The sequence below is a fragment of the Hyperoodon ampullatus genome (genome assembly GCF_949752795.1).
Source record: "Hyperoodon ampullatus genome assembly, chromosome: 3".
In the NCBI taxonomy this organism is placed as follows: Eukaryota; Metazoa; Chordata; class Mammalia; order Artiodactyla; family Ziphiidae; genus Hyperoodon; species Hyperoodon ampullatus.
In genome coordinates this window covers 154,213,949-154,229,814 of record NC_136916.1, presented here as the reverse complement: position 1 = coordinate 154,229,814, position 15,866 = coordinate 154,213,949, and the positions used below count along the sequence as shown (strand labels likewise).

The 15,866-nt window shown below is 44.8% G+C and overlaps 1 protein-coding gene across 1 annotated transcript in view; it reads right to left on the bottom strand.

The window, feature by feature from the left end:
• The window catches only part of LRRC74A (leucine rich repeat containing 74A), a gene marked incomplete at both ends in the record, with an annotated part of 59,824 nt that overhangs the window by 25,745 nt on the left and 18,213 nt on the right, over window positions 1-15,866 (bottom strand). The window contains 5 exon segments of the mRNA XM_079699192.1: window positions 4,563-4,644; window positions 4,995-5,044; window positions 9,595-9,691; window positions 10,704-10,811; window positions 13,068-13,240. Coding sequence (XP_079555318.1) covers window positions 4,563-4,644; window positions 4,995-5,044; window positions 9,595-9,691; window positions 10,704-10,811; window positions 13,068-13,240 — 510 coding nt within the window.

Genomic DNA, 15,866 nt, shown 5'->3' with positions numbered 1-15,866 from the left:
ACACGGAGGTAATAATTCGTCAGTTATTCATTTAAACACAAAATTCTAAGATGATTCCCAAGGCTGGCAACAACGTAGTAAAATACTCATACATTGCAGGTGGCAAGCAAATGGTATGCTCTATTTGGCAAATACTATCTGGTCACAGACATTTTCCTGTTAAAATCTGTTTACTCTATCTCACAGCAATATCACCCCTGAGACTCTTCCTAAGGAGACAGTACAGGATTTAAGAAGAGCAACATGCTTGTAGATGTTTTCCCTGGCATCACTTATAAAAGTAAGGTTTGTGACTCACAGGGGAAGGGTAAAGCATAACATAAATATCCATCTGGTGGAAAGTTACACAACCATTAAAACAGATGGAGAGAGCACGGCAAACCTTGTATTTACATAGGGACACTATGATGGGCATTGCGTGTGGTATCGTGTGATGGATGTCTTTTTCATGGAGACCTACGGGAGCAGTGGAGGCCCCAGAATTTCCATCCAGGAGAGCTTTAGGGATACAGCCAGGTGGAAGTGTGGGGGCATCAGGCTTGTCTAGAAGTTGGGTTTGCACAGAAATTGCACATTTTTTTAACTTAAAGTTGCTTTTGCTAATGTGCTACATAGGGCTGGGAAAGCATCCTATTTAAACACTTCATCATTGTTATTTTTATCTGGGGAGGGTGGATGTGCCGAGGACACCATTGGAAGGAGAGAATAAAGTGCTCTTGAAGGATTACTGAGTGGAAGGAATCGCCTTCAGGCCCAGGAAAAATGTGTTATTCTGTTTTATTTATTTTATTATATTTAAAAAAAATTTTTGGCTGCATTGGGTTTTCGTTGTTGAAAGCGGGCTTTTCTCTAGTTGCAGCGAGCGGGGGCTACTCTTCGTTGCTATGCGCGGGCTTCTCATTGCAGTGGCTTCTCTTGTTGCAGAGCACGGGCTCTAGGCACACGGGCTTCAGTAGTTGTGGCTTGCGGGCTCTAGAGCGCAGACTCAGTAGCTGTGGCGCACGGGCTTAGTTACTCCGCAGCATGTGGGATCTTCCCGGACCAGGGCTCGAACCTGTGTCCCCTGCATTGGCAGGCGGATTGTTAACCACTGCGCCACCAGGGAAGCCCCTGTTTTATTTTTTATGGACAGAGCACTCTGTACTGATCGCGTCTTTCTCTTGTGTCAACCACCAGGACAGACTTTCAGGAAGTGCACAATACCTTCTATTATATCGAGAACAAACTTTTGTCCTGCCTTCATTCTCTCTCCCTGCCTGTCTCCCTCATCCTAGTCTTATTTTTCTCTCCTCTTCTGTGCCAAGTCCCTCACTGAAGTTAAACCTTTTTTTTTTTTTTTTTTTTAAGATTTTGTTTTTGATGTGGACCATTTTTAAAGTCTTTATTGAATTTGTTACAATATTGCTTCTGTTTTGTGTTTTGCTTTTTTGGCCACGAGACATGTGGGATCCTAGCTCCCCGACCAGGGATCGAACCTGCCCCCCTTGCATTGGAAGGCAAAGTCTTAACCACGGGACCACCAGGGAAGTCCCTTAAGTTAAACTTTGCAAGCCTGCCTCTCTTAAATGGCCACAAAATTAAAATTTTAATTCTGTTCTCAACACTTACTAGCTTTGTGACCTTAAACAGGTTACTTATCCTTCCCATCCTTCTGTTTTCTTATCTATAAAATAGAGATGTTAACCTGTACAAGGTTTTTTTGTGAGGATTGATGTAAAAAGCCTAGTATGATGCCTGTCACATAGTAATCATCTTATATTTGGTAGCTTTAATAATAATAAAGATTCTTTTAAAAACTGCATATAGGGCTTCCCTGGTGGTGCAGTGGTTGAGAGTCCGCCTGCCGATGCAGGGGACACGGGTTCGTGCCCCGGTCTGGGAAGATCCCACATGCCACGGAGCGGCTGGGCCCGTGAGCCATGGCCGCTGAGCCTGCGCATCCGAAGCCTGTGCTCCGCAACGGGAGAGGCTACAACAGTGAGAGGCCCGCGTACCGCATAAAAAAAAAAAAAAAAAAACCTTCCTGGACTCTATGCCACCCATCCTTCTGTTCAAACCTTGTCTCAGTGGAACGTTGCTTATGTGGTCATTTCCACTTCTTTGCATCCCATTTTCAACTCAACCCACTCCAGCTGGGTTTCCATACTCACCCACTTCACGAACATGGCACCTGTCAAGGTCACCAATTATCTCCATGTTGCTAAGCCCTGTGGTCACTTTTCTGTTCTTATCTTATTTGACCTCTAAGCATTACTTGACCCAGCTGACCACTTACCCCTTCTTGAAAATACGCCCTCATATGGCTCCTTGGCTCCTGACTTTTCCTATTTGACTCGCGACTCCGTCTCCAGCTCCCCCTCCTCTGCAAACCCTAAAAATGGCGGAGCGGCCCAGGGGCCAGAGGGATGGCCACCTACTCAACTCTATCTGCACTCCTCGTCTGGAGGACCCCATCTTGACACATGGTTTTAAATACGTCCCTGTGCCTATGACTCACAAATATACGTTTCTAGTCCTGACCTGTTCACCAAGCTCTAAACTCACACAGCCTGATACCTCTGTGTAGGCGTCGAATGGGCATCAAAAGTCCTCCGCGGCCAAAACGGAAATCTCGACTCCTAACTCCTGCCGCCCGCCCCCATACTGTTACTCCCTGAGTTTTCCCCTCTAAGTAAATGACACCTGCCTCTAACCAGTAACTGAAACAAAAGAGTCGTGAGTTTATCTCTCCCTTCCCTCCTCCTTCACATCAGCAAGTCCTTTCGGCTTTACTTGCAAAGTATACTCTGAATCCATCCACTGCTCAGGCACTACCTCCTCCCTGAGCTCACGCTGTGGTCCTGTTTTGCCTGCACCCCCACACAAGCCTCCTGACCGGCCTCCCTCTTCCATTGCTGTCCTCGTCAGCTGCGGGCTTCACACGGCACATCTGCCCCTGCACGCCGCACCGTGTCGCCCCACGCTCACATCCTCCACGACTCCTGGTCGTGCGCCGCGTGGATCCCAGGCTCCTCGCGTCCCATGGCTCCCGCGGCCCGACGTCAGGGGCTGCAGGCAACAACCTCTTCTCCTTCCATCCTCCTCCCCTGTCCCCTCTGCTCCAGCCACACTGACCCCCCAGTTCCTCAAACAGGGGACATGCTCCATTCTTTCTGCCTGGAGCCCTGTGTGTCCAGACCCTAGCACGGCTCTTTCTTCTTTGATATTCAGGTTTCAACAAAGAGCCACCTTCCCTGTGGGGCTTCCCTCACCCCTCCATCTAGATGAGCGTCCCATCCCCACTGCTAGGAGTCCTTTCCTTTTCTACTCATTCCCCCAGGAATGAGCATTTAGGTTTTCTTTCCTTTATAACACTTTTGCAGTGAAACCTCCACAGACATCTCTCGCTGTGTATGTGTGAGAACATCTCTGAGACACATATAGAGGGGAACTGCGTCATAGAAAATATATATACTTTTGACGTTAGTAAACACTGTCAAATTGTTCTCCAAAGTGCCTTTACCTAGTAGACTTGTGAGTGTTTCTATTTCTTGCTTGTATTCGCCCTTGATATTCTCTGACGGGAATTTTTTACAGCTGTGCTAGATGACAAGGGAGATCTTTTTGTTGTTTTATTTTGCATGTTTCTAACTACTAAAGAGTGTGGGCACTTGGCTTTCTTTGGTCACTGTCCATATGCTTTGACCATTGTTTTATTGGGAGTATTTATCACTGCCTAATGGAGCTATAGGAACTTTTATCAATATTCTGAAGAGTACTCTTCTATATTATACAAATGCTGCACATTTCTACTCCTTAACTATTGCTTGTTTTCTATCATTGCCCCACAATGTCTTTTTTTTCTTTTTTTTTTTTTTGTGGTATGCGGGCCTCTTACTGTTGTGGCCTCTCCCGTTGCGGAGCACAGGCTCCGGATGTGCAGGCTCAGCGGCCATGGCTCATGGCATGCGGCAGAAGCGCCGGGATTTGAAATTAAACCCCTCCTGGAGGCACCATAGTTGTTTTTTTTTTTTTGGCCGTACGCGGGCCTCTCACCGTTGTGGCCTCTCCCGTTGCGGAGCACAGACTCCAGACGCGCAGGCTCAGCGGCCATGGCTCACGGGCCCAGCCGCTCCGCGGCATGTGGGATCTTCCCGGACCGGGGCACGAACCCGTGTCCCCTGCATCGGCAGGCGGACTCTCAACCACTGCGCCACCAGGGAAGCCCCCACAATGTCTTTTATCACAAGCAAGTTTTAAACTTACTGTTTTCAAATATATGAATCGTTTCTGTTACAGTTTCTGCCACTATTTTGTTACAGTTTCTGCCCATTTCTGTTTAATAATCCGTAGTCTCCCTGAAGTCAGCAAGTTACTTCTCTCTACGTTCTTCTAATCATTTTAAAGTTTACTTCCCACATTCAGGTGTCTGCACCATTCAAAGTGTACTTCGGGTGTGGTGTGCATCACTTTTTATAATCAGAACGTTCAATAACAATAAGAAACCAGAGATGCAGCTCTGACAAGCCATCATACCCCATGTCCCCCTCCTTTGCTGGATCCTCCCTCCGTGGAAGACTCACCTAGCATCTTCCCCAGGTACTCTCCTGCCTTATCAGAGAATTGGTTGTGACTGAGATCCAGCGACTTAATTCTGTAATTGGTCTAGAGAAAGAAACAGTGCAGAGAGAGGTAATTTTTGTCTTCTTTGTGACTGCAAATGCCTCTCTTAGAACAGTGTGGGCCCCCATATGCCAAAAATTAAGTAGACTAGTGTTCTTAGACTGAGGACAATTTCTTGTTCATTTCCTGCTGAACTGTTGATGACTGCTGCTAGAATTTAGCACCATCCAAACAGTCCTACCACTTGCTGAGGTTTTTGATAGGATTGGCGGAGTCTAAATACTCGCCAGCTCCCTAAATCAGGCAAGTAGCCTCACCTCCCTGTGCTCAGAGCCACCCATCTCCCGGGGCATCTCTCACATGGCTGGCTGCACCCACCCCTTGCTTCTTACCGACAGGGCTTGGCAAAACAGCTCTGCAGATTCTTCCTCGAAGTTATTTCCTGTAGTGAAGGGGGGCATTAGCAATGTTCTTCAGACTAAGGCTCCCTTACTCTCCATATCCTAGCCCTGCTAGTCTCTTGCCTTTGGAACAATCAGACATAGAAAAGGTGGCAAGTACTTAAAGCAAATGTTTGGGCATAGGCGAACACAGGGGAAAAAAGACAACCAGTCACCATCTCTTTAACAGTCCTTCTCTTCTCTCTCTGCCATGACTGTCCAGGGAGTTCCAGGGGTTGGTACACCATACCCTGTGCATCCATTGACAGCATCAACCCCTAACCTAGCACCTAAAATGTGTAACATTATAAAAATGCTAATCCAAGTCTGAGCAGCAGGGTTGGGACTAGAGGGATGAATGAGGCACTTGAAAATCTCAGTAATCACGATGGGTAATATCTTAATATTTTAAAATCCAAATCAATGCAGAAACATCTATGATGAACCAAATTTTAAATAAAAGCAGGATCTGACCCTGTACTTGCATGGCCAGGCCTCACTCACTTCACCCCAATCTGTCCCTGTGGGATCCTGTTTTTTATTTAAAGTGTTGATTTTTTTTTTCATCATGGATTTGTTTTTGCATTAATTTTCACTTTCAAAAATGTTGCATTATGATATTACTTACTTGGTTACTGAGTTTTTTTGTTGCCTCTTAAGTTTTGTGGCTGAGGTGAGTGCCTCCCTTATCTTACCCTAGCCCTAGATTGCTAAGCAATCTAAAACATTGGTGATTTCCGGAGAATAAATGACACAAACCCTTACCCCCAAATTTCTCCTTTGAAACCTTAATAAGCTCTATGTCTCTAGCACCTAAAAAGTGCTTGGCACATAACAGGTGCTCAGTAAATCCTTACTGAATGAATGAACAAATGAATGAACCCACTGAAACACAAGTACTTCTTTGGCTGTTTCTGGTACCAGTGCAATAAAATGAGATAATAATCTGGTCAATGTATAAAATTAGGCAATCTATTATTCAAATTGTGTTTATTCCATTGGTTACCAACAGTGCATTGGCTGTAAGAAATCATTTGGGAAGCTTGATAAAATACAGATTCTTAGATCCCTCTCCCTAAAGATTCTGATTCAGCAGCCTGGGATAGGGCTGGGAAATTTGTAGTTTTGCAAAGAGCTTTCTGTATTAATGTTATAGTAGAGGTCTTAGCCAATACAACCAGAAACCTCTCTATGAGCTACAAATATTGGAAAGAAGAGACAAAAACTTCCATTGTTTGCAGACATGATCACCTACCTAAATAATCCAAGAAAATTAACAAAATGTTAGACCTAGTAAGATAATTCAATCAAGTGACTGGTAATAGGCTCAGTGTACAAAAATTAATAGCTCTCAAACATACCAATAGTAAGTATTGCTAATTAGAAAATGCGATAGAAAAACATTCTATTCTCATAAGAATAAAATGATAAAAGACCTAGACATAAAGCTAATATGAAATATGCATGACTTATAATGATGTAAAACTATAAAATTTATTGAAGAACATAAAAAAGACCTAAAGAAACCATGTTCTTAAATGAAGGTATTCAATATTTTAAATATGTCAATTCTTTCCTGAATTTACCTAGAATATTAAATATAACCCCAACCAAAATCCCAGTAAATTTTCTTTTTAATGGAACTTGACAAAATGATTCTAAAATTCAACTGGAGGAGAAACCACTCAAGAATAGCCAAGATTACTTTGAAAAAGGTCAGACTTTGTCCACTCAAATATAAAAAATATTATAGCGTATCATATAATTATAAAACGAATATATTGAATATTACATACTTGATATATCATTTTAATTACAACTAATTATTATATTATATAGCATATTACAATTTTAACATTCTAAGCATACTAAAACAGTACAGTGTTGGCATAGAAATAGATTAATGAGGTGGGATAGAGACTCTAGAAAGGAACTTATATTTATATGGGAATTTAATAGACGATGACATTCAAATTAGTTAAGGGTAGATTATTCAACTAATGATGCTGGGGCACCTGGCTGTGAGTTTTGGAAATAGAATGTTTGACTCCTACCTAATGCCATGAACAAAAATAAGTTCTAGGTATATTGAAGATTTATGTGGAAAAAAACAAAATTACAAAAATATTTGAAGAAAGTAAAGAAAAATATTTTTAAATCTGAAGTAGGAAACCGTTTTTTAAGCAAGACTACAAAAATTAAATCCATAAAAGAAAAGACTGATGAACTTGACAACAGTAAGTACACAAACTTTCATGTAAGAAAACACCATGAAGAAAGCCATATGTAACATTCAAGTATGAGTATCTGTAGTATATAGAGTGCCTAACACTTAAGAATACAAACAACCCCATATAACAATGGCCATTTCTTAGAAGAAGAAATTAAAATGAAAATAAGCATCGGAAAAGATGTTCTATTTCAATAATAATGTGGGACTGTAATAAAGATAATAATAGTGGTGAACAGTTATTGAATACTTGCATCCTATGTACTGTTCTAGGTGATTCAGATTTTAATTAATGTAATCCTCACAATCACTGCCTGAGATAGGTAATATTTGTCCCTAGTTTATAAATGAGAAAATTGAGTCACAGAAGGGTTAAATAAATTGCCTAGTGTCAAAGCTGGGATCTGAACCCAAGTACTGTGACTTCAACACACTTAACTGTCTGGTTCACAAACAGCTTGGTAATAACTCTTCTGGTGGAGATATAGGGGAAATAGACATTACACTGGTGGAATTATAACCTGGTATAGTCTTCTTAAGGGAAATTTGGAAATTAATTTTTAACTTCACTAAAACGGGTACACCTTACATTGAATAATTCTGCTCCTGGGTGTCTGTAGAAATACTAGAACATGTGCTCAAAAGATGCATGGATAAGAAAATACTTTAAAAATTATCTGGAAGATTGAAAAACTAGAAATGACTTAAATGCACTTCCCTTCAAAAAGGGGGATATTAGATAAATTATGCTATAATCATACCATGAAAAACTACCCAAGAGTTCAAAACAATGAGATAAATCTATCGGTTCTGCCATAGAAAGAAATCCAAGATATATTTAGAGGGGAATAAAGGAAAATTGGAGAATAATATCTAATATGTAGTAAAATTTATATTAAAAAATACACAACCTCTGTTTCTGTATTTTCTCTCTGGATACTTTTAAGATCTTTTTATCTTAGGTGCTTTTACTATGATATACTCAGGTGTGGATTTCTTTTTACTTTACTGTACTTAGGACTCACTAGGATTCCTGTATCTGAGAATTCATCAGTTCAGGAAACATGTCAGCTATTATTTGCTCATATATTGTTGTTCACCCATTCACTTCTTCTGGACCGCCTATTAGCTATATTGAGTCTATTCATTCCTTTATATTTTTATCTTTTATATTCTCTATATCTTTATCTTTCTATATTGCAAAGATAGATAAAAATATCCTTTTATCTATTTTCCAGGTCACTAATTTTATTCACTGTATCTAATTTGCTGTTGAATTTATCCATTGAGTCTTTAATTTCAATAATTATATATTTTTCATTTGTAGAAGTTCTATTTTGGGGGGGATCTATTAAAAAATAGTGATTTGTTCTTGTATGTTTTGTGTTCTTAATCATATCAAATTTGATTTAGAGTTGGGTGCAAGGTATCTATTTATTAGAAGTTTCAGTTAATTGATAGTGCTCCTGTGCAGTTTGATGGATAAATTTTATGGTCACTCAGTTTACAGTCTATATAGGATAATGTTATTTCCTGAAGTTCTCGAGGGTCCCATGCTATTACTTGTTGAGTCTGACAGCTCTCATGGTGTTTCCTTGTTTTGCAATTTTGGACTGTGAGCCCATCTTTAGCAGAGCTTTATCTGTGGGAATCCCCAACGGCCTGGAGCCTGTCAGAGGTTTGTTTCTGTTGGGTGCCCCAAGGTATTACCAACATAAGACCACTTTGCATGTTCATTTCCTGCCATAGGGATTCCAGGACCCTGCAGATAGTATAAATGCAAACCATAAACCTGAGTGAGGGCAGGTCTGTGGGTAATAAGAGTTCTCAAGTGACTTTTTTTTTTCTGTGAGTGAGACTGATAATAAACTAATTAAAAATTAGTTATACTACAGGGGGTCAGGTAGTAATAAGTGCTGTTAAGAAAAACCAGGAAGAGAAACAGGTTAGAGAGTGATGGTGATGGAGAGGTGCTGCTTTGATAGGTCAGAGAAGTCCCCTTAAGGAGATGACCTGTGAGCGGAGGCAGGAATGAAGTGGGAGCGGGAGCTGTGCAGGTATCTGGGGTAGAGACTTTCCAGGAGAGGTGGGAATATTGCAAAGGGAATCAGAAGTCGCTTGTCCAGGACAGCCGTGAACCCAGTGTGGTTGTGGAGAGGGGACGAGAATGGTTGGAAGAATCTAGCAGGGTGTAGATGCAGTGTTCTGGTCTCTGAAATCAGCAGGACCTGGTCTGGCTCAGTTAGACCCTGGATCTCTCTGCTCTGACCCTTCTCTCCATTACATTCCCAATGTCCTCCCCATTCTCCTTCATAGGCTCACCTGAAAGCTGAAGACTAAAGAGCGAAGAGGTGTTTTTCTGGAGGAACTCAGAGAGGATTCTGGCCCCCTCCACACCAAGATCATTGTCGGAAATATTCTAAAAGGCAAGAGAACACTTAAGTATGTGACATTCCCACCAAAGGGCCCTCATTAACAAATGATGGGGGTGGGGGCTTACTTGAGGCCTACACTGAGGGAGTAGGGGTGGGGTGGGGAGAGCAGGGCTGGGGTGAAAGGATGGGAAGGGTTAGGGCGGTGCAAAGGGGAAGAGGAGGAGGAGAGGAACCCTGGCTTTTCTGATGCTTCACCGTGAAGCTCTCAGGCTGATCTCAGTTCTCTGAAGTTGACCTCAGTGACTCCCCACCTTCCCAGTTTAGCCCTGGTATTTTAGATAAGCACATTGTATTATTTTTTTTTGAAACCTAAGACAACTTTATTTGGAGGGTTTGGCATGAAACAATTGAAAAATGAATTTAGAGTAAGCGATCATTGTAATTCCCTTCATTGGTTCACGAGCATGAATCACTATGCTCAGAAGTAGTAGGGGTATAAACGGACATAGTCCTTTCAGGCAAGTGGGAGGGACTTTATATAAGCCAGCCATTATCATCTCAATTGTCTTTCCCCTTCTTTTTTTAATTTTTAAAATTGTGGTAAAATAGACGTAACACAACATTTACCATCCTAACCGTTTTTAAGTATACAATTCAATGGGCTGAAGTATGTTCACATTGTTGTGCAACCATCACCACCATCTGTCGCCAGGGAACACTGTATTTTATGAAATTATTTCATGGCTTTATTTTCTTTAAGAAAGTTTACATTAAGGCCACTCTAAAGAAGTAAGTTTGTCCATTTAGGGGCTTATGAGATCCAGACGGAAATGGTTTCTCAGGGTTTCCTACGGCCACAGGGAACACAGTGTCCCTGGCCAGGCTCTCATGTGCGGAACCTCCTCTGAGAAGTCACTTCCAGGGGAGGGGAGGCCCCAGACTGACTGCAGAAAGCCTGGAGGCTGGCCTGGGCTTGGGCAGGGGACTCTGGCTTCTCTAAGTGGGTTCTGAGACTCTAAGCATGGTTGTAGGAACTGGTAGAACAGGGCACAGTACCATCTCCTGCAGGTAGTAGTTCTCCTGTAGCATCTCCACCAGGCTCAAGATGCCCTCCTCTGTGATACCATTGTCTGCCAGCTCCAGCCTGAGAACAGTCGTGTTGGACTTCAGCCACCACAAGGGGAGGGGGAGAGAGACAGAGGTGGTTGGTGACCTAGTCAGTTCCCTGCCCTTGCCCAGAGCCCATCACCCCTCTCGAACATCCCAGCCACGTCAGAGGGTACAGAGAGGCAGGCTAGCAATTCTGGAGGAGTGGCTAGGAACAGGAGAATAGCGCAGGGGACAAGCCATCCCAGTGAGTTTTGCTAGGATGACATGCTTATTCTGAGCACCTCCCTCCCCAAAAGGGGTACCAAGGGGGATTTAGAAAAGGGACGTTAAAATAAAGTCCTGAAAAAGATGAGGCACAAGGGAGAGCTGGACAGATTTTAACTATTTAGCTTTAAGGAGAGAGGCCTGTGACCTACTCCAAGTTTAAGGAGAATGTGCTATTATTTAAGCATAACGCCTTTACTGTGCCTGCTTCCTTCAGAGGCCTTTCCTCTAGTTTAGGCTTAAGGGTTGTCTGGTACTCTCTGATAGTCAGGATGTTGCCTCAAGGCTGTTTAGAAGGAGCTGGAACTTAAATCTTAAATAAATATCTACATCCAAGTTAGTCTGCATTCCCACAGGGAGCAAGACAAGTGGAAATGACTGGCCTTGCAGCATGAGGGACTGGGGTTAGCTCTAACCAGAACTTTTGCCCTTCCCTTCCCCACCTCGTTCCCTGTGCAGAAAGGCACAGAGAACAGGCATGTCTTTGAATTTGAGCGATTTCAAAGCACACAAAGCAGTGAGAGAAGTAGCTCTCCTTTCAGGCAAAGGGAAAGTGTGATAGTGTGAATTACTGCGAGGCAGAATGGCCCCCCAGGGCCTTCATGAAGTGTCTTCTGGCCTCCGCTCTCTTGCCGGGGTGGGAAAATTCAGTCGTGCTCAAAGGCAAGCGAGATGGCTCCCAGTCTAGGTGTCATTTAGCAGAAATGGGGGCTGAAGGACCACTTTCAGAGTCATCCTGGGGACCAGCACAGTATGTGGTGTAGCAGGTGGCCTGATCACCAAATCCATTCACATTCATTTCACACGGGTGAGTATCTATTTGTCACCCTCTGTGCTAACTGCCGAGGAAAACAGGGATGAACAGAGACCATTCCTCCTCTCGAGGGGCTCATAGCCCACCAAGTCCAATGGCATGGAGATAGATGGAGGAGGGACACACCCAGAGAAGTATGAAAATGAGCCCTATCGGAATACTCTTCCTCTAAGCCAGGGAAACACAACATGTGAGAAGTTCAACAGTACCAAAGATAAATAAAAGTAAATAAAAGTTCAGTCCATTGGAATGTCACAAGGATTGTCAAATGGATGATACAAAGAATCAGAGAAGAAAAACTCCCCCTAAACAGCAACTGCTGTTACTGAGAGACAAGTGGCCCAAGTCCTGAATGGATTTTGTTATTATTTCCATGAAGCTCATGAGGTAATGGTGAATTCCTAACACTTCATTAATCAGCCTTTCAACGCTCCATAAATTTCAAGATGGCTTTGTTCTTTCTCTGCCCTTCCTCCCTTCCCTCCCCCTCCCCGGAGAGCAGCACAATCTCACGTCATGTGACTTCTTAATGGGCATGCGCTAAGTGCGAATGCAGTTATGGTTCCAACAATGGGTGCTTTTTTTAAAAATTGCAATTTTTCTTTACTGTCCTAAGTGAACAAACAGTGTTGTGCTGACATACACCTGTTACATTTTCTGTTTTCCTGGGATGGAGTCAGTTTTGTATATAATCAATTATAATTATAGAAAGCTATGATGAGTTCAAGGACAAGTCTTATCATTCAAGCCAAGCCGGGAGAGAACATTCTTCCTGTGGGAAAACATGATCCACTCTACAGTGTGGTCTTGAAGATTTACATAAAATATTGCAAAAGGCAGACATCAAATGGAATGGCTCAGTAGTGAACTCATTTAAGGCAAAGGTGAGCTTTGGAATTGAGATCTGGCTGACATTTTGCATTGTGTTCTCACATTAGCGTTTGGGCCCAAGCCCAGACCAGTTGCTTTTCCAGGGCCCACAGGCTGGTGCCTTTGCTTTCTGAATAGGAAACAGCATAGATTTCCAAGGCCCAGGTCTCTAGCAGCCTCCTTCCCAGGAGCTATTGGGCATCCATGCCTTTTGGGGAAAGCAACTGTAGTCATGCAGAGTCTAGGGCAAGGCGGGCATAGAGGTTGCAATGCAGGGTCCCAAGGTGGGGCTCTCTTGGGCCTACCACCCTGTCAAGTCCCCACTTCCGCCAGCCTTCACGTGCCCACACTGGTACACTCACCACCAGGGCTATAGCAATAGCCTTGGTACCCCTGGGGCCCAGTCCATAGTGGTTGAGGTTCACATAGGACTCCTCCATGTTCCGGATGAAGTAGGAGACGGGCACTACGCCCACAAGTCTGCAGGCCTCCAGGTACAGCTCTCTTTGTCCGGTGGTGAAAAATTTCTCCGTATCTGCAGAAAAAGATGCAAGTGAATGAAGTAGAGTTTCTCTTCTACCTTTGCCTTATCTCCCTGTTGACCCAGACCACATTCGATTCTGACTGGCGTCCCCTCTTGTCTGAGGCTCTGTCCCTATGGGTGTATGTTCCAGCTCCAACTGGAAAGTCAGCCAGTGATGGGAGACCCTAAATCCAGAAAGCCCTATGTGGACATCTCCCTTTGGGTAAGAGACAAGGCCCCTGGTTTTAGGTTCCACGCTACCTAGGAGAAACAATATGCTCCGTCCCCACCTTCCCAGGTTGACTGCATCTAGTGACTGAGCACAAGGATGTGTGAGCGCATCCTTGCCCACCTCAGGACAGCTTTGAAAGGCCAACCAGACAAAAAGCTGGTGATTTGTGATGGTTGAGGGAGTCTCCATTGCAGTTTTAGTTTCACTACCACTGTAAAAATGTGAGCCACAAACAAAGTTTTACTAAAGATTTAGAGAAGTACCAACTAGAAAAAGCCCAAGTAGGACAGTGGGCTTCTGAAGGTGGCAGATCAGTGCAAGATGGAGAGACCCCCAAATCCGTGGGAAACAAACTTGCATTTGAGTGGGTTTGCTTCTTTCAAAGACTTGCATGTCATTTTTCCTCACAAAAAGGACTGTCACCTACTTTACCAATGACAGATCTAGCCCCAAATCACACACAGCTGATAAGTGCTTAAACCAGCGAACAGAATGGGGGCCGCTCCTCTCCATTCTAACCTCTTGGGGGCTTTTGTTCCTTGGGCTTTAGACCATCCTGACTCGTGGTCGGTGGGCAGAGGGCCTCCCTGGGTTCAGGATGCCCCACAGCCCTGTCCTCATTAAGCAAGCTCTGTTGACACAGGGTTTTCCATGGCCAGTGGGGGTCTAAGCCAGCATCTGTTTTTTCCCTTCAGATCTCAAGAGTCTTTGGCCAACCCACCCCAGACATTTCTAAGATGGACAATGAAAGCTTTGTTGGTGAAAGGACAAGGTCTTTGCAAGGAAGTTGGTTTTGCAGGCACAGCTACAAATTGGCCTTCTTTTCCCGGTGGTTGCAGACCAGGATTTTTCAGCCTCAGCACTAAGGACATTTGGAGTTGGATAATTCTCTGCTGTGAGGGGCTGTTCCACGCAGTGTAAGATATTTGGCAGGATTCTTGGCCTCTGCCCATGAGATTCTAGTGGCATCCCCCCACCCCCAGTTTGCCAAGTGTCCCCTGGGGTGCAAAACCGCCTGTTGTACAGGAAGAGCAGCACGTGGTGGGCGAGCAACTTCCCCTCTTCCGTAGCCTCACCACCAGCTTGCTATTCCCCCCTGGCTCATGTCTCAGTTCATCCCAGGAAGCCCTTCCTGCCCCATTCCCAGCATCTCAGCACCAGCTGTAGGGGCACCAGAAGCTGGAGGAGCTGAGCCCTGAGTGCCTGTCCGGCACAGAATAGTTGGTGCCAGATTCAGTTGTTAGAGGCTCCTGTTTGCTAAAGCAGAGTAGGTAACCCCCAGCTTTGTCCTTGGCACTCACTCTGCTCCGGTTGATTCTGTGGACGCCTTCTAGCTGTATTCCCTAGGTTACGTTTTTGTTTGTTTGTTTGTTTGTTTTTTTTGCGGTACGCGGGCCTCTCACTATTGTGGCCTCTCCCGTTGCGGAGCACAGTCTCTGGACGCGCAGGCTCAGCGGCCATGGCTCACAGGCCCAGCCATTCCGCGGCATGTGGGATCTTCCGGGACCGGGGCACGAACCTGTGTCCCCTGCATTGGCAGGCGGACTCTCAACCACTGCACCACCAGGGAAGCCCCCTAGGTTACGTTTTAGAGGCAGCTTGCAACAATGTTATCACTTGGGGGAGTGGCGGTGGGGAGGGGCAATGAGCTAGAAGCTGGAGTCTGGGACAAAACATCCAGTGTTTCCATCTGCCACCCTGCCAACCAGGTAAAATTCAGTGTCTCAGCAGCAGCCTTGAAGTGGAAAAGAAGTTAGGAAGGCAACAACAGGCTCCCCGGGCAGTGGCAGGGAGGAGGTCTGTGTTGAGGGTGAAGTTGTATGTGGACCCTGGGGGCGCGGTGACCATGGAGACGAGCGACACAACTGAATTTGGCAGAGCAGCCTCCCCTGCATCTCTGCTGCCACTGATCACAGCCTACCGCCTAGCGCCGGGACACGGGAGGGAAAGGGCCACTGGGCCAGCTGGCCTCAGCCCGGGAAGTTTGGGGCCAGCCCATCAGGTGGAGCCAGCACTGTTCTGGCCCTGCTTCCCAAGTGTCCTTTTTGGCAGACACTTCCTTCCTTGGGGAAACTGGAAAGGAGAAGAGGGTGGAGGTGTTGTTTGCAATAACAGAGTCTTTGCTCCAACTCAACTTGCACCCCTCCCCATAGCCAGACACGCTTGGATTTGTTGGAGGGAACAAACACGGGGAGGGAAAACACGGGGCTCTCAAGCTGGGGAAGCAAGAACTCTAATGTGAGTAGAGGAACGTCGCCAGGATGCAAGATGGGCCATAAATCCTCCAGGGGCCCCTGGAATATGGAATAGGGAAGGTAGATCGACAAGGTGGGGGGAACATGGGGTTGGCAGACATTGGCAAACTCTCGGTGGCCTTGGGCAACTCACACAATCCTTCTAAACCTC